This window comes from Colletotrichum karsti (assembly GCF_011947395.1).
Source record: "Colletotrichum karsti strain CkLH20 chromosome Unknown Scaffold68, whole genome shotgun sequence".
Classification (NCBI taxonomy): Eukaryota; Fungi; Ascomycota; class Sordariomycetes; order Glomerellales; family Glomerellaceae; genus Colletotrichum; species Colletotrichum karsti.
Genome location: NW_024065968.1, coordinates 92,531 through 110,806, shown reverse-complemented (window position 1 = coordinate 110,806; position 18,276 = coordinate 92,531). Strand labels below are relative to the sequence as shown.

General features: G+C 53.7%; 8 protein-coding genes across 8 annotated transcripts; 4 read left to right on the top strand and 4 right to left on the bottom strand.

Moving 5' to 3' along the window:
• Window positions 1-287: 287 nt before the first annotated feature.
• On the bottom strand, window positions 288-824 carry CkaCkLH20_12965 (ribose 5-phosphate isomerase; the record flags this gene model as incomplete). The annotated part of the gene is made up of 2 exons (XM_038895676.1): window positions 288-362; window positions 417-824. 2 exons carry the CDS (start codon window positions 822-824, stop codon window positions 288-290), a joined length of 483 nt encoding a protein of 160 aa, XP_038739033.1.
• A 658-nt stretch (window positions 825-1,482) lies between these two features.
• On the top strand, window positions 1,483-2,408 carry CkaCkLH20_12964 (fructose-bisphosphate; the record flags this gene model as incomplete). Its single annotated transcript, XM_038895675.1, has 2 exons — window positions 1,483-2,075; window positions 2,138-2,408. 2 exons carry the CDS (start codon window positions 1,483-1,485, stop codon window positions 2,406-2,408), a joined length of 864 nt encoding a protein of 287 aa, XP_038739032.1.
• Window positions 2,409-2,519: 111 nt separating this feature from the next.
• On the bottom strand, window positions 2,520-4,490 carry CkaCkLH20_12963 (uncharacterized protein; the record flags this gene model as incomplete). Its single annotated transcript, XM_038895674.1, has 2 exons — window positions 2,520-4,317; window positions 4,399-4,490. The coding sequence occupies 2 exons, from the start codon at window positions 4,488-4,490 to the stop codon at window positions 2,520-2,522; spliced, it is 1,890 nt and encodes a 629-aa protein (XP_038739031.1).
• Window positions 4,491-5,388: 898 nt separating this feature from the next.
• CkaCkLH20_12962 (dihydroxyacetone kinase) lies at window positions 5,389-7,234 on the top strand (the record flags this gene model as incomplete). The annotated part of the gene is made up of 2 exons (XM_038895673.1): window positions 5,389-5,875; window positions 5,928-7,234. The coding sequence occupies 2 exons, from the start codon at window positions 5,389-5,391 to the stop codon at window positions 7,232-7,234; spliced, it is 1,794 nt and encodes a 597-aa protein (XP_038739030.1).
• A 282-nt stretch (window positions 7,235-7,516) lies between these two features.
• Window positions 7,517-8,200, bottom strand: CkaCkLH20_12961 (uncharacterized protein; the record flags this gene model as incomplete). Its single annotated transcript, XM_038895672.1, has 1 exon — window positions 7,517-8,200. The coding sequence occupies one exon, from the start codon at window positions 8,198-8,200 to the stop codon at window positions 7,517-7,519; it is 684 nt and encodes a 227-aa protein (XP_038739029.1).
• Window positions 8,201-11,580: 3,380 nt separating this feature from the next.
• Window positions 11,581-13,069, top strand: CkaCkLH20_12960 (uncharacterized protein; the record flags this gene model as incomplete). Its single annotated transcript, XM_038895671.1, has 2 exons — window positions 11,581-12,039; window positions 12,095-13,069. 2 exons carry the CDS (start codon window positions 11,581-11,583, stop codon window positions 13,067-13,069), a joined length of 1,434 nt encoding a protein of 477 aa, XP_038739028.1.
• A 221-nt stretch (window positions 13,070-13,290) lies between these two features.
• On the bottom strand, window positions 13,291-14,068 carry CkaCkLH20_12959 (uncharacterized protein; the record flags this gene model as incomplete). The annotated part of the gene is made up of 2 exons (XM_038895670.1): window positions 13,291-13,937; window positions 13,990-14,068. 2 exons carry the CDS (start codon window positions 14,066-14,068, stop codon window positions 13,291-13,293), a joined length of 726 nt encoding a protein of 241 aa, XP_038739027.1.
• Window positions 14,069-16,774: 2,706 nt separating this feature from the next.
• Window positions 16,775-18,235, top strand: CkaCkLH20_12958 (uncharacterized protein; the record flags this gene model as incomplete). Its single annotated transcript, XM_038895669.1, has 3 exons — window positions 16,775-16,859; window positions 16,955-17,660; window positions 17,725-18,235. The coding sequence occupies 3 exons, from the start codon at window positions 16,775-16,777 to the stop codon at window positions 18,233-18,235; spliced, it is 1,302 nt and encodes a 433-aa protein (XP_038739026.1).
• Window positions 18,236-18,276: the final 41 nt, after the last annotated feature.

Below are 18,276 nucleotides of genomic sequence, written 5' to 3'. Positions count from 1 at the left end.
AGGTTCTAATAGTTTCCTCACATGGCAAAATATTAGGTTTGAGAACTTGCGTTTGATGTCCACACCCAGAGTTGAAGCTGCTAGAATTCTGCAAAACCGTCGGTTCTCTGGTGAAAAAGGCTCATTCACTCTTACTCGTCATTCTTCTCTAGGCTCAAGGAGTAGCATTTTCGTGAGCAAGTTCTCGGGATATTCACAGAGAGAGGAGATTGCGAAGACGACCCGAGTTGCTTTCAATCAAAATGCTTTTCATTATTCATTTGTAGACCTCTATATCATCAAATCATTCATGCGGCAGAAGACACCTTCGTCTTGGCGTCGTAGTCATCAATAACCTTGACCTTGGCCGCGGAAGCAGAGTTCTTGAAAAGTCATCGTCAGTACCGCATCGCAAAACAACTCAGGGTTTTACTCACGAGGTCGAACTCGTAACCCAGCCACTCGGTGACGAGCCTCCTGGCGAGCTCGATACCGATGACGCGCTGGCCGAGGCACAGCACCTGGGCGTTGTTGCTCTTGATGGCCCTCTCGACGGAGAAGCTGTCGTGGGCGGTCACGGCGCGGACGCCGGGGACCTTGTTGGCGGAGATGGCGACGCCGAGGCCGGTGCCGCAGATGAGGATGGCGCGGTCGACCTCGCCGCTCGCGACCTTCTCGGCGGCCGTGATGGCGTAGGTCGAGTAGGCCGTCTTGTCGGACTCGGAGGAGGGACCGACGTCGACGACGGAGGCCACGCGCGGGTCCTTCTCCAGGTCCTTGGTGATGGTGGCCTTGTAGCCGAAGCCGGCTTCGTCGCCGCCGAGAGCAATACGCAGACCAGGCATTTTTGGGGACAGGGGTTGAGAAGTGTGTGTAGGTGAAAGGGGGTATTTGGAGTGATTTTGCTGAAATGGGCTAAGAGGACGGTTGTGTTCGGTTTCGATTTGATGCTAGAGAGCCGTCCGCGGCCCTCGTCGGCAGCTTCTTCTATACGATTGCATTCTGCGGCCTACATACGCGATCGTCCATCCGACTTCTCTTGGACATGCACGATACTCGTCACGAAGCTCCATTCGGTCGCCCGATGTCGATGCTACCCATACCACGACGGGACAGGGATCACGAGTCCGCGCATCGTGGCCGGGTGGGGCGTAAGCCTGCGGGTTGACCGCGTGTCGTGGCCCGGCCTAAGCCCCGCGATTCGGCTTCATGGTTTACAAGCCACATCCATGGAGCATGGCGGGAGACGCGACGCGGGGTGGAAGCCGTCGCGGGGTCGGATGGAGGGGTTGTTCGATCGAGTCTCGAGCTCAGATTTAATGTTGACGTGCAAGGAACCGCCAGTCATATCTCGAACATTAGAAACCAACCTTGAATACTGTATCTGAGAAACGCCGTTTAGCTGTTTGTTCTGCAAGTCATCTACTACAAACGAGAGGCAATACACCTCAATTGAAACATCACAGACTCATATCATCGAGAAGCATCACAATCACATTCACAATGACGTGGGACCCGACCAAGAACAAGACCTACCAGATCCTCAAGGCCGCCGAGGAGGGCCAGTACGGCGTCGTGGCGCCCATCGCCTACAACCTCGAGAACATCCTCTCCTTCATCCGCTCCGCCGAGGCCAAGCGCAGCCCGCTCATCATCCAAGTTTTCCCCTGGGCCATCACCTTCTCCGACGGCCTCCTCGTCCACGCCGCCGCCCTCGCCGCCAAGTCCGCCTCCGTCCCCGTCGCCATCCACCTCGACCACGCCCAGGACGAGGCCATGATCCGCCACGCCGCCGACAACCTCCCCTTCGACTCCATCATGGTCGACATGAGCCACTACGAGATGGAGGAGAACCTGGCCAAGACCAAGGAGCTCGTCGCGTACTGCCACGCGAGGGGCATCGCGACCGAGGCCGAGCCCGGTCGCATTGAGGGCGGCGAGGACGGTATTGCGGACACGGCGGACCTGGAGGGCGCTTTGACGACCGAGGAGCAGGTTGAGGACTTCATTGCGACGGGTATCGACTTCTTGGCGCCTGCGTTTGGTAACGTGCATGGCGAGTACGGTGCCCGGGGCCCCGTCTTGGAGTTTGACAGGTTCGTATTTTGTTCTATTGATTTGAAATTTCATGGAATGTTTGACTTACTGGGCGATGCAGGCTAGAGAAGATCCGCGCCAAGGCTGCGGGCAGAGTTCGCATTGTGCTCCACGGAACGAACGACTTCCCCGAGGACCTGATGCAGACGTGTATTCGCGGCGGCGTCTCAAAGGTCAACGTCAATAAGCTGGTTCTGGACGACTACCTGGTCCACCTTCAGAAGAACGCCCCGACCATGGGTCTCACAACATTGCTGGAGCAGGGTGTCAAGGAGGCACAAAAGTTGACGGAGTGGCAGATGGATGTGTGCAAATCTGCCGGCAAGGCATAATTCCTGCCGCACACTTGATGTATATTGCTTTTGGGTGGGAACGAAAAAGAAAATAGATATGAATGATACCAGAATAGACATGGGGTATATGTTGTACATGCGTTGAAATCGTCAGCGGGTGGCATCCGGACTCTTGGTGTCGGCGTCCGCCCACGCGTGTCTTAAATCGTCTCGCCAGGTAGCCATCGGCGTCCACCCGACCCTTTCCTCGCTTTGCTCCATCAAGAAAAGAATCTTTTCCCTCTTCGCGGGTTCCTGAACGCAGAGGCCGGCGCCGTACAGACACTGCGCAGAAAGCACTTGACAGCCTTCGTCTTTCAGCTCCATAGCTATGCCGCAGATCATGTCGACGGCCTCTGACAAAGAGCGCTGCATCTTCAAAAACCCGTTGAATCCCGAGGGCATCGGGCTGTGAAGGAGAATGAGTATTCGCGCAAAACAGTAGGCCTGTAGCGCAACGCCAAACTCGGGTGGGTGAACCCAGAGCGGAGTGAAAACGTCGGAGGGGTCCCTCGGGGATGGAAGAGGCTTGAACTCATTGCCGAGATGCAACCTCCATCGCTCCAAGGTTGTAAGCAGCTCGTTTCCAGAACGTAATCTGTTCGCCGTGGCCGCAGGATCAGGGACTGCTGCCGCCTCGGCCATCCGGGAATCCGCACAAAAGTTTACCGCTTGCGAGAGAAGATATATGGCCTGGTGAGCGAGCTCGTGTTGGTCGAGCTCATGATACTCCTTGTATGGCGCCCAGAAGCTGAGACAACGTCTCTTCTCTCGGAAGGCGGACCAGATATCTTGCTTCAACCAACACCACCAAATAGCCTGACGGAGGCCACCGGAGCAGCCGTTGACGTCCTGAGACCGCTGGATCCAGAAGACGCCTTTGAGATGTCTTTGCCAGTTACCCCTCCCATCGGACTCGTCGAGCATCTCATAGGCCGAGATGATGATGGCCGTGGCGTTTAGTTCTTCCGAGTTGGTATAGCTGGTGTAAGCTAAAGCCTCCTGCACGTAGCGCAGGGTCTCGTAGTAGTACCGAATCCACTCGCCGTCGGAAACCTGCGCTGGACTCGCGTCGGCGGGAGCCAATCCCGAGAGCGCCCCCTCCAGCTTGGACAGATGCTTGGCCGACAGAGCCAAGATGGCATTCATGAGACCTGCATTCCGCAGGGCTAAGCGGACTGCATAAGTGGAGAAGTGATTGCCAGGATCCAAGAAATCAAGCCAGCGCGACGATCGCTCCGTGAAGTGCCGGAAGAGAACGGCCTCGCGGTTGGTCAGCTTGATGTTCCGATCGGCCTGCCAAGTCTTGCGTTCCGGGTCCGAGACCTCTCTCAGCCGAGACGAGAGTTTACTCGCGTCGGGTGGGCTATGCAGGGTCGTCGCGCGTCGTTGCTCCTCATCCTCCGGAGCAGGGCTAGGAGCGAGTGAGAAGCCGCTGTCGGCCTGAGCTGCGTCCGTGGCGAGCAGACCGAGCCACCGGGTCGATGCCAAGTCGGTGGTCCACAGCTCGGATGCGACGGTCTCGGGAGAGTAGCTGTAGACATCGCCGAGCGTGAGCCCGGCCGAAGCGGGCGGCTGGCTTACGAACGGTGCGTTGAAGTCGTCTGCCGGCTGGGACACCGGAGGCGCGGCGGGCTGGGTGACGGTGACGAGGGACGCGGGCGTCGTTGACTCAGTCACCGCCGTGGAGTCGGACGTTGCGTCATTGACGCGAGACTGGGTCTCCGCAACGCGCCGGTAACGCGTCCGCGGAGGTTCCGTGACGGAGACTGAGGGACTCGCTTGCCTGCCGGCAGCGGTGCCATCTTGCGCGATTTGAGGGAAGACACAGTGACGAGAGGAGATGCTGCATGGGCCGCAAACCGGTTGTTTCTCGTCGCACTTCTTGTGCCGCTCGCGGCAGGTCAAGCTGCAGGTCCGATGTCAGTTGGGTTGGTTCACGGATCGAGAGCCCGGATGTGGAGATGAGATGACGGGAAAGAAAACTTACCAGCCCGTCTTGGTGCGCAAGCCGCGGCCGCGGGGCTTTCTGATGCGCTTCTTTGGAGCGGAGGCTGCCGCTGCATCCCGTCTTCCGTCCATGAGGTCATGGCAGGCCAGGAAGGCAAGGCAGTTTGGTGGTGCCGACGTACTACGTACAGAAAACCCTCACAGGCTAACGATACTTGCTGTACCTGCAGATGGCCGGCATAAAGACTGCGAGACGCGGCTCCAAAAGTGCCCAACGGGGGTAGTTGTTGAGCTTCTTTGGGGCTAAAAGATGAGATTAACGAAACGAGACTTTGCGATCTACGTTTTAGTCTCCGTCAAAGTCTGGAGCTGCAAAGTCTGGGGAGCGGGGCCCCTCGTGACTTGTGACCTGGAGAGAAAAATGCGAATTCGAGGCGGTTATTTCCGTGCAAGTACAGAGCAGCGGAGCTTGACCGACGTCGTCACCAACGAGTTGGTTTGTCGGGAGTTGTCCGGCTGTTGTCGTGGTGTCAATCAATTGCGGAGTCTTTTTGATCGGAATTGCGCGGGGAAAAGCGAACCAACCCCAGAGAAGGCAGAAAACTTGGATGTCTCGTGCGGGGACAAGGGAAGGAAGGGGCTGACCGCGCCTCGGGGTCATTCCCTTTTTCCCTGCATCTTTTTTCCAATTCTTCCACATCACGAAAGTGTCCGCGAGACGCGCACTCCCAAACTGACTCGGCTGACATTACCCGCGAATTGTGGCTTGGGCAAACCAGACGCAACGTCGCAAATGGCGATGGCAATGGAGAGAATGCCATGTGCTCTCGAGGCGCGTGGGATTCGGCGACTTGCTTCGATGGATCGTGTACCGCAATGCGATCGAGACCTCGCGACGATGCTACGCGCTTCGATATCCGCACGCACGCTCTCCTTATATCCCGGAGTTGCAGCCGTTGTCGCCCGCACCACCAAGGCCCTCTGCAGCTTGTTGTAACCAGCAGTCATACTTCGAACCCTCATAATCATCATGTCGGCGACAAAGCATTACTTCCCCGATACAGCGGCCAACACGCTGGTCCCGAGAGCGCTCCGTGCTCTCGTCTCGGCTAACCCCCATCTCGTCCTCAACGAAGCCGAGCGCGTCGTCGCAAACTCTCAGAACGATGCTTCGGCCGTCAGCATCATTGGCGGAGGTGGCTCCGGTCATGAGCCGGCATGGAGCGGATTCGTCGGCGAGGGCCTCCTCTCCGCCGTCGCTTGCGGTGACATTTTTGCTTCTCCCAGCACAAAGCAGGTTCTGGAGGCTATGAGATTAGCCCCCTCAACCGCCGGCGCGATTCTTCTCATCACAAACTACACCGGTGACCGACTTCACTTCGGTCTCGCTGCCGAGAGAGCGAAAGCCTCCGGTCTTTCCAACAACGTCGTTGTTCTTCCCGCCACAGATGATGTATCGATTGGCAGGAGTAGGAGCAGCAGGGTTGGCAGGAGAGGAATGCCTGGCCACATTTTCAGTAGGTCACTCACGACGACGATCGCCAAAGTCAATTGCTGACCAGATCACAGCCATGAAGATCCTTTCCGCTGCTGCCGCCGAGAAGTACTCCTTCGAACGCTGCGTGGACATTGGCAGAGCAGTCAACGACCAGACGGTCTCAATAGGCTCTGCCCTGGACCACTGCCACGTTCCCGGCAGACAGTTTCAGTCCCTTTCCCCCGACGCCTGCGCTCTCGGCGCCGGCATCCACAACGAGCCCGCTCAACAGCTGCTGACTCCCTTCCCGTCTGTAAAGGACTTGGTCGAGAAGATGCTGAAGCTGACGTGCGATCCGACCGACCCCGAAAGGGCGTTCGTAAAGTTCGAGGCCGGCGACGAAGTTACGCTACTGATTAACAACTACGGCGGTCTCTCCGTCCTGGAGCTGGGTGCTCTGACGGACGAGGTCCAGTCACAACTGGCGTCGACATGGAACATCAAGCCATGCCGCACGCTGTCCGGCACGTTCGAGACCTCGCTCAACGCCCCAGGATTCTCCATTTCTCTGGTCAACATTTCGGCTGCAGCCCGACAGTCGAGCGCATCCGCCGCCGAGTTGCTGAACCTCCTTGACCGTCAGACGACCGCCGTCTCATGGCCGAACATCATCCGCCAGGCCGCCGATGCCAAGGCCAACGTTTCCGTCCAATCGGACTCGAAAGCGAACGAGAACATGCAGTCCGATGTCCACATCAAGGTCGACCCAGCACTGCTCGAGAAGTCCGTCAGGTCAGGTTGCGAAACCGCCATCGCCGCCGAGCCCAAGTTGACCGAGTGGGACATGGTCATGGGCGATGGCGACTGCGGTGAGGCTGTTAAGGGCCTCTGCGAATCGCTCCTCCGCAACCTTGATAACGGCGTTGCGAAGAGCGGCTCGGTGCTCGCTTTCCTCGAGTCTACAATCGGAGCTGTGGACGACATGGGAGGTACCCTAGGCGCCATCTTGGGAATTCTTCTGTCGGCTTTCTCTTCGTCTCTGAGGACTAACGCTCAAGCCGACGCCGCCGCCGCCGCTGCGCCATCTGCTGCCCTCTACGCCAAGTCTCTGGCAACAGCCGTTGAGTCGTTGAAGTCGCACACCCCGGCAAGGGAAGGCGATCGCACCGTCATGGATGTTCTTATTCCCTTCACGGACAGCTTTGCCCAGACCGCCGACTTTGCTGCTTCCGTCAAGGTCGCTGCTGAGAAGGCGGAGGCGACGAGGTATCTTAAGGCCAGGTTTGGTCGTGCTACCTACGTGGGAGATGCGGCTGGACAGGAGTTGCCTGACCCTGGCGCGTGGGCTTTGTATGAGATCTTGTTGGGCATGGCCAAGGGTCTGGGAATCTCCGTATAGAAAGGCAAAAGCACAAATAGATAATTTAAAGAATACCCAAGCGCACCTCTATTCGTTCTCTTCGCTATGCCGAGCCTTCCCTTTGTCTGTAGGCTGTCTTGACTGTGGCGCATCGACCTGGTCATCGTGTCATTGGTAGCATTATTTATGTTGGAAAACTAAGACACGTAAGGGCAAACAGAGCCGGGCAGCGCTGGAGACGTGTGAATTCAATGACTCCTGATGTTCAATTCTTAGCATCATCTATTCTGTGAAGGATTCTGCTAGCGTGGATGGAGTTCATCACTTGAGCGCCAACATCTTCCTCAGCCATTCCGACCTTACACGAGCCGCCGCCTTGGTAATCTCCGTCTCCGTTGCGTTCTCGAAACCATGGCATCCGCCTCCCCATATATGCAAATCCGCCTGAGACCCCCCTTCCCACATCTTCATCGCGTACAACACCGCCTCATCCCGAAACGGCTCCACCGAACCGGCGTCGATGAACGCCGGCGGGAGCCGCGACAGATCCGTCGCCCGGCCCGGAGAGACGTAACAACTGACATCGGCCCCGCCGGCCCGGTCTCCGAGAACGAAACCCCACGCCTTCCGGTTCTGCGTGGTGTCGTAAGATCCGTTGTCCAAATCGACACACTGCTGGGCGGAAACCGTCTCGTTCCGATCGTCGAGCATGGGGCCCGAGAGGAGCTGCGCGCACAGCTTGGGCTTCCCGCGGTCCCGTGCCATCAGGGCGGTTCCCGCCGCAAGCCCGCCGCCCGCGGAGAGCCCGGCTACCATGAGGCGGTCGCCGTCGATTCCGAGGTGGTCGAGGTGGTCGCCGACCCAGCATAGGGCGGCATAACAATCTTCTACCAGGGCCAGGTCGGCGAAGTCTGGCGCGAGACGGTAGTCGACGCTGATGATCACGGCGTCGAGGTCTTTGATCGTGTGGCTTATGGTTCCGAGTCCGTTAAAGGGATCGCCCATTATCATTGCGCCGCCGTGGAGATATAAGATGCCTGGGCGTGGCGTCTCCGACGAAAGGGAAGGCTTCAGCCGTAAAGTCACCAGAGGTATGTCACCTCTTGGGCCCGGAATTTCGAATTCTTCAATCTTTATGTCATCGTCCGAGCGGAGACTCTGTTCTATCGGTATCATCCTATTGGGTATCTCATCGTTGAATCGACGGACATCCTTCGGGGTCGCCGGAAACTCGAATTTGGGTTGGCTTGCCAGAATGGCTGCTATTGCTGGGTCAAGCGGCGGAAGCGGCATTTTGTTTCCTAGTCTTGATGTAAGGAGATGGAATGTTAGCCTTATTTCTTCTCAGAGTCAATAAAGCAAAAGCGAATGTCGTCAGGTTTATTTTGAGGCAGAGTCGTTTTGGGTTATACTCGGGCTGGATGTGTGGGCGTCGTCCCAAGTTACTCGTGCAATGACCAATCTCCCACGCATTGATCATAGCAAGACTTATTTCCACTCCGTGATCGGAAAACTCAACCATAGTAACTGAAGAATATCGAGTTGAATAGTAAAAATATCATACAAACGAAGAGCCTCTAGGCTTTCACGTACTGCTTCAAACCGGCTACTTCAATTTCGGGGGCTGGGATGTTCTTAAGGCAATCATCCTTCGTATCATTGCTGGAGAAGTGACTGGCATCGGAGTCAATGCCCGCCCTTATTATCTTTTTTGATACGATTTCTTCGGAAATATTCCTTGGTAAAAAGCAGTAACACCAAACAGATATCGTCAAGAACTCTGATTCGCCACGCGCGAGCTCAGAGTCGCATCACCCCTCATCCGAGTAGTGTTGCCCCTGGCCCTTTTCGCGACGGCATCTTTCATCACCGTTCTCTTCTTCCAACTAGAAAGGAAGTCCCAGCAACTCCGGTCCTTCTGCTTGTGTGCTCTCCGAAGTGGAGTCACCCAAGCTTCCTCGAACATCACCACCACAGCGACAGCAGAAGCTGGATGCTCTCCTTCCACGAGTTCATTTCAAATAGCTGCTTCCTCTTTCCAACCCACCAGAGTCATGACCTTTATGAATGAACATATCGGAAGAAGTTTTTGACACAGTACAAGCGTGCGTATGGCCCATGAAGAGATCACAGAGCACGCTGATCCTTGATAATATCATGACCAGTCTGAGGCCTTTCTTTTTATTGAGATAGGGGAGACGCTGGCTTTTATACTCATATGTTTTTGCATCTAAGTGGAATCGCAAGGTTATGCAGAAAAGCCTACACGAGAACTTCTGCCTTGATTTAAGCTTTATCTTGCGGCTGGCTACAGAGTCAACAGCCGCAGAGGTAGATGGCAAAACTCAAAGATCGTGGCTTTCAAGCACACCTAATCTGTATCGCACAGCCGATAAAAGTTACACCAGCACGAAGTTATGCCCCCATTTCACGGCAGTTCGTCGCGTCTTAGACGAGTCGGCTTCGACGGCGATGGTTGCAAGGGCTACTGAGCCACCTTGGGAGCCACCGCCCGCGACTATCCGGTTCCAGCAGAACGGTTCTGCTTTAAATTACCGAATTTTCAGAGGCACAAAAGGGATCAAGCATGTGTTCCTTTGCCGTACGTGTGGAAAGACCGACTGAACTGGTCCAAGGAAGTTGTGCTGCTTCAGCCCCTCCCGCGCGAAAACCAAAAGAAAGCCCTGAGGGACAATATGGAGTTTTCCGCATGTGTGTATGCAGGTCACGATGGTCCTACCAAATTTCTAATTTTCGTGTTATACGGGAAGACGCATTGGGATGGGCTTGGTGCGTGGATTGGGTTGTTAAGTTGGAAGCGAGAGGGCGTATTCCCGGTTTTGAGGAAACGGAGCTTCTCACAGCATAGGAGCCAGACCATTTCAGCCGACTTGCTAACGCACTGCAACGGACTCATCTTTTTCTTTGCATTATTCTAGTGATATCAAAACCTACGAGGCTTCATCCGGGTAGGGTTGCCAGGGATGTCAGCGAGGTAGGTAAGCTGAGTAAACTGGTTGAGAGATGTGAGCTCCCTGACTAGGTTACGTCCTTTCAAGATTCGATGATTCGTGGAGCTCCGCAATTCACCTTTCTTGTCATATCTCGATTCCTTTTTCATTTATACCGGAATTCAGATCCTGTTAGTAATATTTTGGACTACCGCACACTATTTAAACCAGGGTTTGCGTTCGCTCCGGCCGGCGCCGATCACGGCCCCACCTATCGGGCCGGGGCCGGTCCCCAAAACCAGCGGACTAGCCCTTCATAGATCTGCAAAGCCTCACCTCCAGTGTCATCAGCCACAATGCCCAAAACGTGAGATCCTATCCCTCTGTGTTCAATCTCCCATCTTGCGCCTGCATGGAGTCATTTACGGCACAAATCCCTACAGATACACGCCCGAAGTATCGACTTTCCATCAGAAGCCCTCTGCAACTTCCATCGTCGTTTCTGATGACACCGCAGACAACCGACTTGAGCATTGGTCAGTGCTGCCTTCTGGAAATGCCTTATTGTTGTCCCTCAACAAAATCCAGATATCTTGAGCGCTTGTATGCACTGAATGGCCGACAACAAGGCTCCAGATGATGCCTTCGCCTCAAGATCGCGAAGCAACCCTCTGACCAGATAACGAAGCCTCTTCTGAAATCGACCCAAACATAATAGTTAAATGCTCACGTATACTTCTTTTCACCTAAAGAATTCGGGCGGATGCTTTCCATACGTGTCGGCAGCTCATTGCTATTTTCGTCGAATGCTACTCAAAGATGAACAGCACCGCGAGCTGGGAACAGTAGGTGATTTGCTTACAAAAGTATTCTTTCGCTATTTTTCTCCTTAAAGAGCCAAAGATCAAAGTGCAAGCGATAAGATGAGTAAGATGATTTTATTCGTCCCCGACTTGCGCAGGTGGACCTGAACAGCCGTGAGCAGCATCAAGGCTCTGAATTTTCGCCCTATCTGGATCTCAGGATCTTTAGCAATTCTCGGTTCCCATTCTTATGGCCTTTTACAGGGGGTAACAGACATGCAGGAGTACAAAGGGAGCATCGGGTGTCTGTCCTGGGCGTGGCCCCCTGTGACCTGTCTCAGCCATCATCGCTGATAGGAATGCTGTATCACTGTAAGAGTCCAGGAATTTAATTGCTTCCCTGATATCCAATACAGCCCACCGCATGAGCAGCGAACGATGCGGAAAACTCATGCTGAACCGTTCCTTCAAAGGGAGAAGAGGTGACGGGCGACGAAAACGGCGATGTGGCACAAAACGATGGCGCTCCCTCGTTACCACCCTCTCAAGCTTCCTCACCCAAGCATGACTTCCTTCTTCACACAATCATATCGTTTTCCCGTCTTCTACACCGCAGCGACGAAGGCAGACGATGTTGCCAAACATCGGTCCCAATTTCAGCAGCCCTATCGTGCCGGCTGTTATATTGATTCTCATTTGGGTGCTCGCGCTATCGACAAAGGAAAACCGTGCTGTTCATGGAGGATGGGACAGTAAAGATGATGGCGATCACAGCAGTGGGAGTAGCGGGGGCTACCGGCTTCTCCATGGAATATGGGACAGCAAGAGTGATGGCAGTCACAGCAGTGGGAGCGGCAACAGTTTGTTTGCCAGTCCCTCGCCTGAATCCAAGTACGACTCTGCGGATCTCGCCTTGATGGAAACCTGTAAAAATACCAAGTGGACAGATGGACTTTGGTTGAGCTGCCACAGCGAGTGTGGCCCCAACAAGACGTCCATTTGCGGAGGACTCAATAATGCCCGAAACCGTCTGCAGACCTGTCTGCGACTGGCCATCGATATCGGCGCGGGTGTCAACTTCCCTCACGTGGTATGGAGATCATCTACAGCCCACCAGACGAGACACAGAAGCTGACAAAAGGCAGACGCAGCGCAGCGAAGGCGACTGGTTCGCGACCGACAGTGGTATCATCTGTCCCGACAAGTGGTACGATATGGAGAGGCTCAAGAAACACATGGCCGAGCGGTGTCCCAGCCTGCGCATGAACGCGTGCGCATCAGAACTGGAGGGGAACAGCACCGAACTCAACATCCCTGGCAGATACTACATGGATAAGCCGCATTTCAACGAGACATGGCGCACGCTCGTAAACGACACACTCGTCCAGAGCAACGTCTCCTTGAGCGACGTAAATCCCGAGAACCAGCTGCTCTTACGCTATCAAGACAGTCACGTTGCGTGGAGCTACCGCGACTCGCGCGAGATGACAACCATGCGCAAGGCGCTTTTCAACGCCTTACACTTCAATCGAACCCTGCTGGCCATCGGCGAACAGCTGGTTTCGTCGGAGGGTCTGAAGGGCGGCAACTTCATCGGTATACACTTGCGAGCCGAGAACGACTGGCCGCTCAAATGGGGCACGCCGGAGGTGCAAATGGAGCAGCACGCCGCCGAGGTCCGCAAGACAAACAAGGAGGCCGACACCCCTACAAAGACTGTATACGTCAGCTGTGCCGACCGCGACGTGATTCAAAGGTTTCGCGACATGATGGCCCCGGACAACTACACCGTGACGGATAAGTGGATGCTTTTCGCGGATCGGCCCGAGATGCTGGAGATTATCGGGAGTCTGCCATTCGACCAGAAAGCGATCATCGAATATGCCGTGCTGCTCAGGGGTCGTTACTTCCAAGGCAACCTGATTTCTACCATGTCATCGCTCGTGGCGTATGCGCGCACCAGGGACCAACCCGAGGAATTCTTTTCCACACATATCTACCCGAACACAATCAGATGGGGAATAGACAGGTACTACAGTGAGCCCTTCACAATGAGGGGCGATAAGCACACAAAGGAGTTTATAATCAGTGGGCAGGATATTATGGATGCTTTTCCTTAAGCATATGCCACGTTCTCACGTACCGCGGCATGTTACACCGGGAAATGTTAGACTTCAGATACTACGCAGACTGAATCGAAATGTTATGAGTAATGTGAACTGTAGGATTCAATGCAACGTTAAACCTGTCAACGGGAAATATAAGGTATGTAGCCGCCAAACATCCAATCTGGCAGGGTAGTTTATGACTTGATTCAGCGGTTCCTGACTCCCGAGATGGTCTAGAATTGGAAATCGGCAACTCCCTTCCCCGTATTGAGTTCCTCCTCCTCCGTTCTGCTTTCGCCACCAGGTACTGCCTGGAAATCTGATACAGTAGATACGTATCCCGAGTCCCAGTCACTCTGGCCACTCGATTGATCATTCATGTCCGTGACCTCCTGGCCAAAGTTCGGAACACCTCCGAAGTCTGTTGATTCTAGATAGCCTCCAGCTTCTTCTCCTGAGCATACCACCGTGTCAGATGTCAACTCGAAGAAAAGCCCGTTGAATTCAGGTAGGTCGCCCATGAGGTAGGGCTCAGGCCTGTAGGCTTGAAGGTCGTCAAACTCGCTTTGATCGCGACTGGAAGAAGGCTGGACATGTTCTTCTGGCATGGGGCTGCTTTCAGCATCTTTGCTTTCGGGTTTCTTCTCATTCTTGTCTGAGTTGGTGGATATGAAACTTTGAAACAGTGAAAGTTGGGCATCCCGCACGATGTCGACGATTTGGCTCTTGAGAGTCTCTTCTAAAGGCTCGAGAGCCTGATCGATTCTCGCCTCAAGTTCGCGCCGAACCTTTTTGGGCAGTTCTCTTCTCAAAGAATGCTCGTACCGAGTGAAAGATGATTCGTCTCCTACATGGTTTGCGTTATTCCGGAAATCAAGATCTAGAGAACCATCAGCTGAGAAGAAAATCGTTTCAAGACGTAACGAGCTCACAAGGACTGGGAATGTCGTTAGGATCAGTGTCAGGAAATAGAATGAGATACACGTCTCGCCATTTTTCGGCTTCGCTCATGTTTTTGCTCCCCTTCTTTCGGCTTCGGAGTGATTTCTCCTGGTTGTCATCGAAGCCATCTAGCTGTGGCCTGTCCCGAATTTGGCATCGTTCGTCTGCTACAAGATGATCATCCCGTAACACAGGAGTGTCAAACTGCGCATGACACCTTGGACAGGTGATTGGTAGATGGTGACATCTGTAAAGGTGTTCCCTATGCGATGTGTCAGCTGAAGGATAGCTGGTGGTCAATTAGGTACCTACTTGACACGATGAATTGTGCTCCACCCAGGCCCAGGACACGATCGCCATTTGGACGTGCAATATCGTTGCGGGCTATGTTTGAAATAGGGGCATGCCAGTCTGGAGACTTCTTCTTCGTCCAAAACGACGACACATGCTCTCTTGGGTCTCCCGCCCCCTTCAGAGTGTTCATCCTCTTGGTCGTTGTGTCGCCGCTTTCTTCCCCCTAATCTCGATTCTTTTGGCTGATCGGAATCTCTGCAAGTGGATGACCTCTCTTCAACCTTCTGTTGGGTGTGATCGTTACCACTGGGTCTTTCCCTAGACACCGAGGCTGAGAGACTTGGAGAAACCACGGAGAAGAAGTATCGCATGAGACGATCGAGTAGCACCTCTTTCTGACTTTCTCCACAAAGTAGTCGATCTATGCTAGACGGCGAGCTGTCAGAGGCGCTGCTGTTTGAGGGGCTTTCGGATTCTAAGGAAGAGTCGGTCCCTGTACCACCGTCAAACTGACTCAAGTTATCCGTGGAAAGGGGAGGCCGCGAGGAGCGAGATGCGGGGGACAGATGTATTATGGAAGATTGAATCGGGGTATCTCCTGAGGATCCATGATCCTGAAGGCCAGTCGTGTTCACGTCTTCTATTTCGTTTGGCGCAGTCTGAAGAATAAATTGGCAGTCCAGAAAATGGTTGGGTAAGGAAAAGTCCAATGACTTTGACTTTGGGGAAATCTCCGAGCCCTCTTGGGCTGATGTTGTTGGTTTAATTCGTGAGTAGGATTTGCCTGAGCGATGTATCCTCTCATGAATCGATGATGTAAGGGTTCTGGAATCGATTGTGCGCTGGGTTCTTGCCGTCGACACATGTAGTGCTGTAGTGCCGTCATTGATCTTCTCAACTCCTGCTTCAGGACGCGCTGTGGGTTCAAGCCAGGTTGGATTTGGTATCGAATCATTTGATTTGTAATACAACATTTCGCAGTCTTCTAGGAATTGTTGACCGAACTCTTGCTCGATCTCTCCCCTGATAGTAAATACACACCCGTGTTGTGTATCGTAAGTATCGTTAGTGCTACAAAGCGAAGGCATGTCGGAAGCCTCAGTGCTCCTAGAGCTACCACTGTCTGTAGCGATTCTTATGTTCTCAATTGTTCCAAGGTCGAAAGCCATTGTATTTGCATCTGGTGCATCTATCGACACCACGTCCGGTAGGTGATTTCCGCCGATAGTAGAGTCCTGAGACCTAGCGCGTGCTTGGGTGATGAAGTCTTCCAAGTTTTTTTGGTCGAAGAAATGGGCCATCTTATCGGTTCGCAAAGCGAGCTTGCGAAGGTACAACTTTGGACTGCGTTGTATTGATTTGAGGAGAACGATGAACAGGAGCTGATTAAGAACTGGCGATCTCGAATATGAAGTGTATGACCCCTATCCAATTCTCATGTTCCCGACACGATGCTCGTCCAATGTCGGTAATGCGCAGTTGCGCAGGTTCCGCCGAGAATCATGCAGGCGTGGATTGGTTACAGCAAGGCCTCCAAGGGTTACATGCGGCGCAGCATCGGGGCATTCTGAGAGACCTCTAGTAGCGGCTTTCAGAATAAAAGATCAGCTTTGCTTGAGAATTCCCCGTCACATTGGAAGAACTTGGTTCAACAGATATTTCGCCTTATTGAAATCACATATTCGCAGAGCTGGCTTCCGGCTTTCTCCATGCTTCCAATATGTTGCTCAGTTGCAGCCGGCTCATCTGCCGCCCTGGTCCGGGGTAAGCGGGAAGTAAGCGGGCTGAGAGTAAGCCAGGCATCTTTGCAGGTTCTGGATTCCCGGAGCCCGTTGTCGTTCGCCTCATTTTCTTTCATATTGCCATCGCGAACTTTGATTTGTTGATGCTGTGCAACAATATTGCGGTATATCATGTCTCAATACATCTACGCAACCAATACGAGTCTGGCGGTTAAATACCAGAAAGGCAGGGCGAAGTGTTCTCAGCCTCAATGCAACTCTTTCCTCTTTTCATCTCCGCGCAGACAATCAGGCTGCGGAAATTTCACCGGCACAGGAGTGGCCTCCGTATTTCTCGTAGAAGACGTATCCCAGAGCCTTATTTCTCCTTCGCCGTGAGTTCGCCTTCTCCTTTCCTAACTCCCAACTTTTCTAGCTTTCACAAGAAAGGTTTGAGCACCCCAAGTAAGCCGCCGCCATTATGTTCGATTTCTTGAAGAGAATAAAGAACAGAAAATCAAAGTCTAGCTACGTTTATGACACCTTTAACGAATCTGAATACATCGTGCCTGAAGCGTCATGGCAACCTGCGGGGAGGAGTAGCACCGATGTCAGCTCGACTGCCCCTTCTGAGGAGTTTAGAGGGGGCAGAAACGCCAAGTAAGCTTTCCAACCAGGTTCAAGTGATGGGCACGTGAAGCATGCTTTCAGGATAATAACCGTTTGATCTCATAGACCGACCGACGTATTCATCGCGATAATGGGGGTCACTGGTGCTGGAAAGAGTTCCTTCATATCCCTCCTCTGTAACAACAAGGCCAGAGTGGAACATAAACTGAACGCTGGTATGTTTCGAAATATTGCCTCGCACCGCTTTTTTGTTTCTTTCCCTGTGTCTTTGGCCAGGACGTTTCACCAGCAACTGACACGGGATGACTAGGTACCACCAAGGTTGAAGTCCACGCCCTTGAACTGTCGCCGGAGAGAACCATATACCTCATCGATACACCTGGATTTGATGACGTAGACAAAAGCGACGCAGATGTTCTTCGAGACATTGGAAATTGGCTTGTCGGATCGTACACCCACAAGATCAAACTACACGGCATCATTTACCTCCACCGTATCAGCGAAGCCAGAATGAAGGGCTCTGCTAAGCGAAACATTCTCATGTTCCAAGAGCTCTGCGGCGAGGATGCACTAAAGAAAGTCATTCTGGCTTCCACGATGTGGGACACGGAGCCACGTCACGTAGCAGAGGGTCGTGAAAGGCAGCTCATCGAGACTCCTCAGTGGTGGGGATGGATGATGGACAGGGGAAGTCAGGTGTATCGCCACTACAACACATCCGAGTCAGCCATGAAGATTGTGCGTGTCCTCGCTGACGGAGGCAGTAAAGTGAAGCTCGATCTACAGACCCAAATGGTAGACGAGAACTTGAGCCTCTACGAGACTACGGCGGGCAAGTCACTCAACAAAGAGCTCGATAAAGAGCGGGCCAAGTGGTCTCGAGAGCTCGCGAAGGTCGAAAAAGAGAAAGAGGAAGCTCTGAGAAATGGAAAGCAGGAGGCGGCTGATATCATGCAGGAGATGCGGATTGAGTATAGGGAGAAGCTAGCAAAGATGGAAGAAGAGAGGAAGAAACTGTTAGTCACGGCAGAGGAGATGAAGGCCGAAGCCAAAAAGAGGCAGCAAGATTTTGACGAACAGCTTCGACGGCAACAAGAGGAACGTGAGGAGAACGAGAGACAAGAACGTCAGAGACGAGAACATGAGAGGCGAGAGCATGAGAGGCGAGAAACTGAAAGGCTGGAAAGACGTAAACAAGAAGCGCGAGAGACACGAGAACAAGTCGAACGCGTGCGAGAGGAATATGAGAGAAGGGATCAAGAGAGACGGGAGCAGGAGGAAGCCAAACGCAAAGAGAAACAACGAAGAAGGGAGCAGCAGGAAGCTGAAGAACGGGAGAAGTCCAGCACGGCCTTGGTTCCATACTCGCCGCCGGCAGCTGCGACAAGAAGTCGGGACAATGTCTCCATGGTTCCGAATCCGCCACTGCCACCTGGCTACCCTCTCCCTCCCCCCAACGCTCCTTCCTACGCTTCACCTTACGCTTATCCCTACCCTCCCCCCGACGCTCCCTCCTACGCTTCTCCACCGGCCGCTCGTTTCGTTGCTTTCAGGGTGGTTGTCAGCCATTACCAACACGGTTTTACTGTGACTAGGGATGTCATGGTTTCCGGGTTCAGTACAGCAAGAACT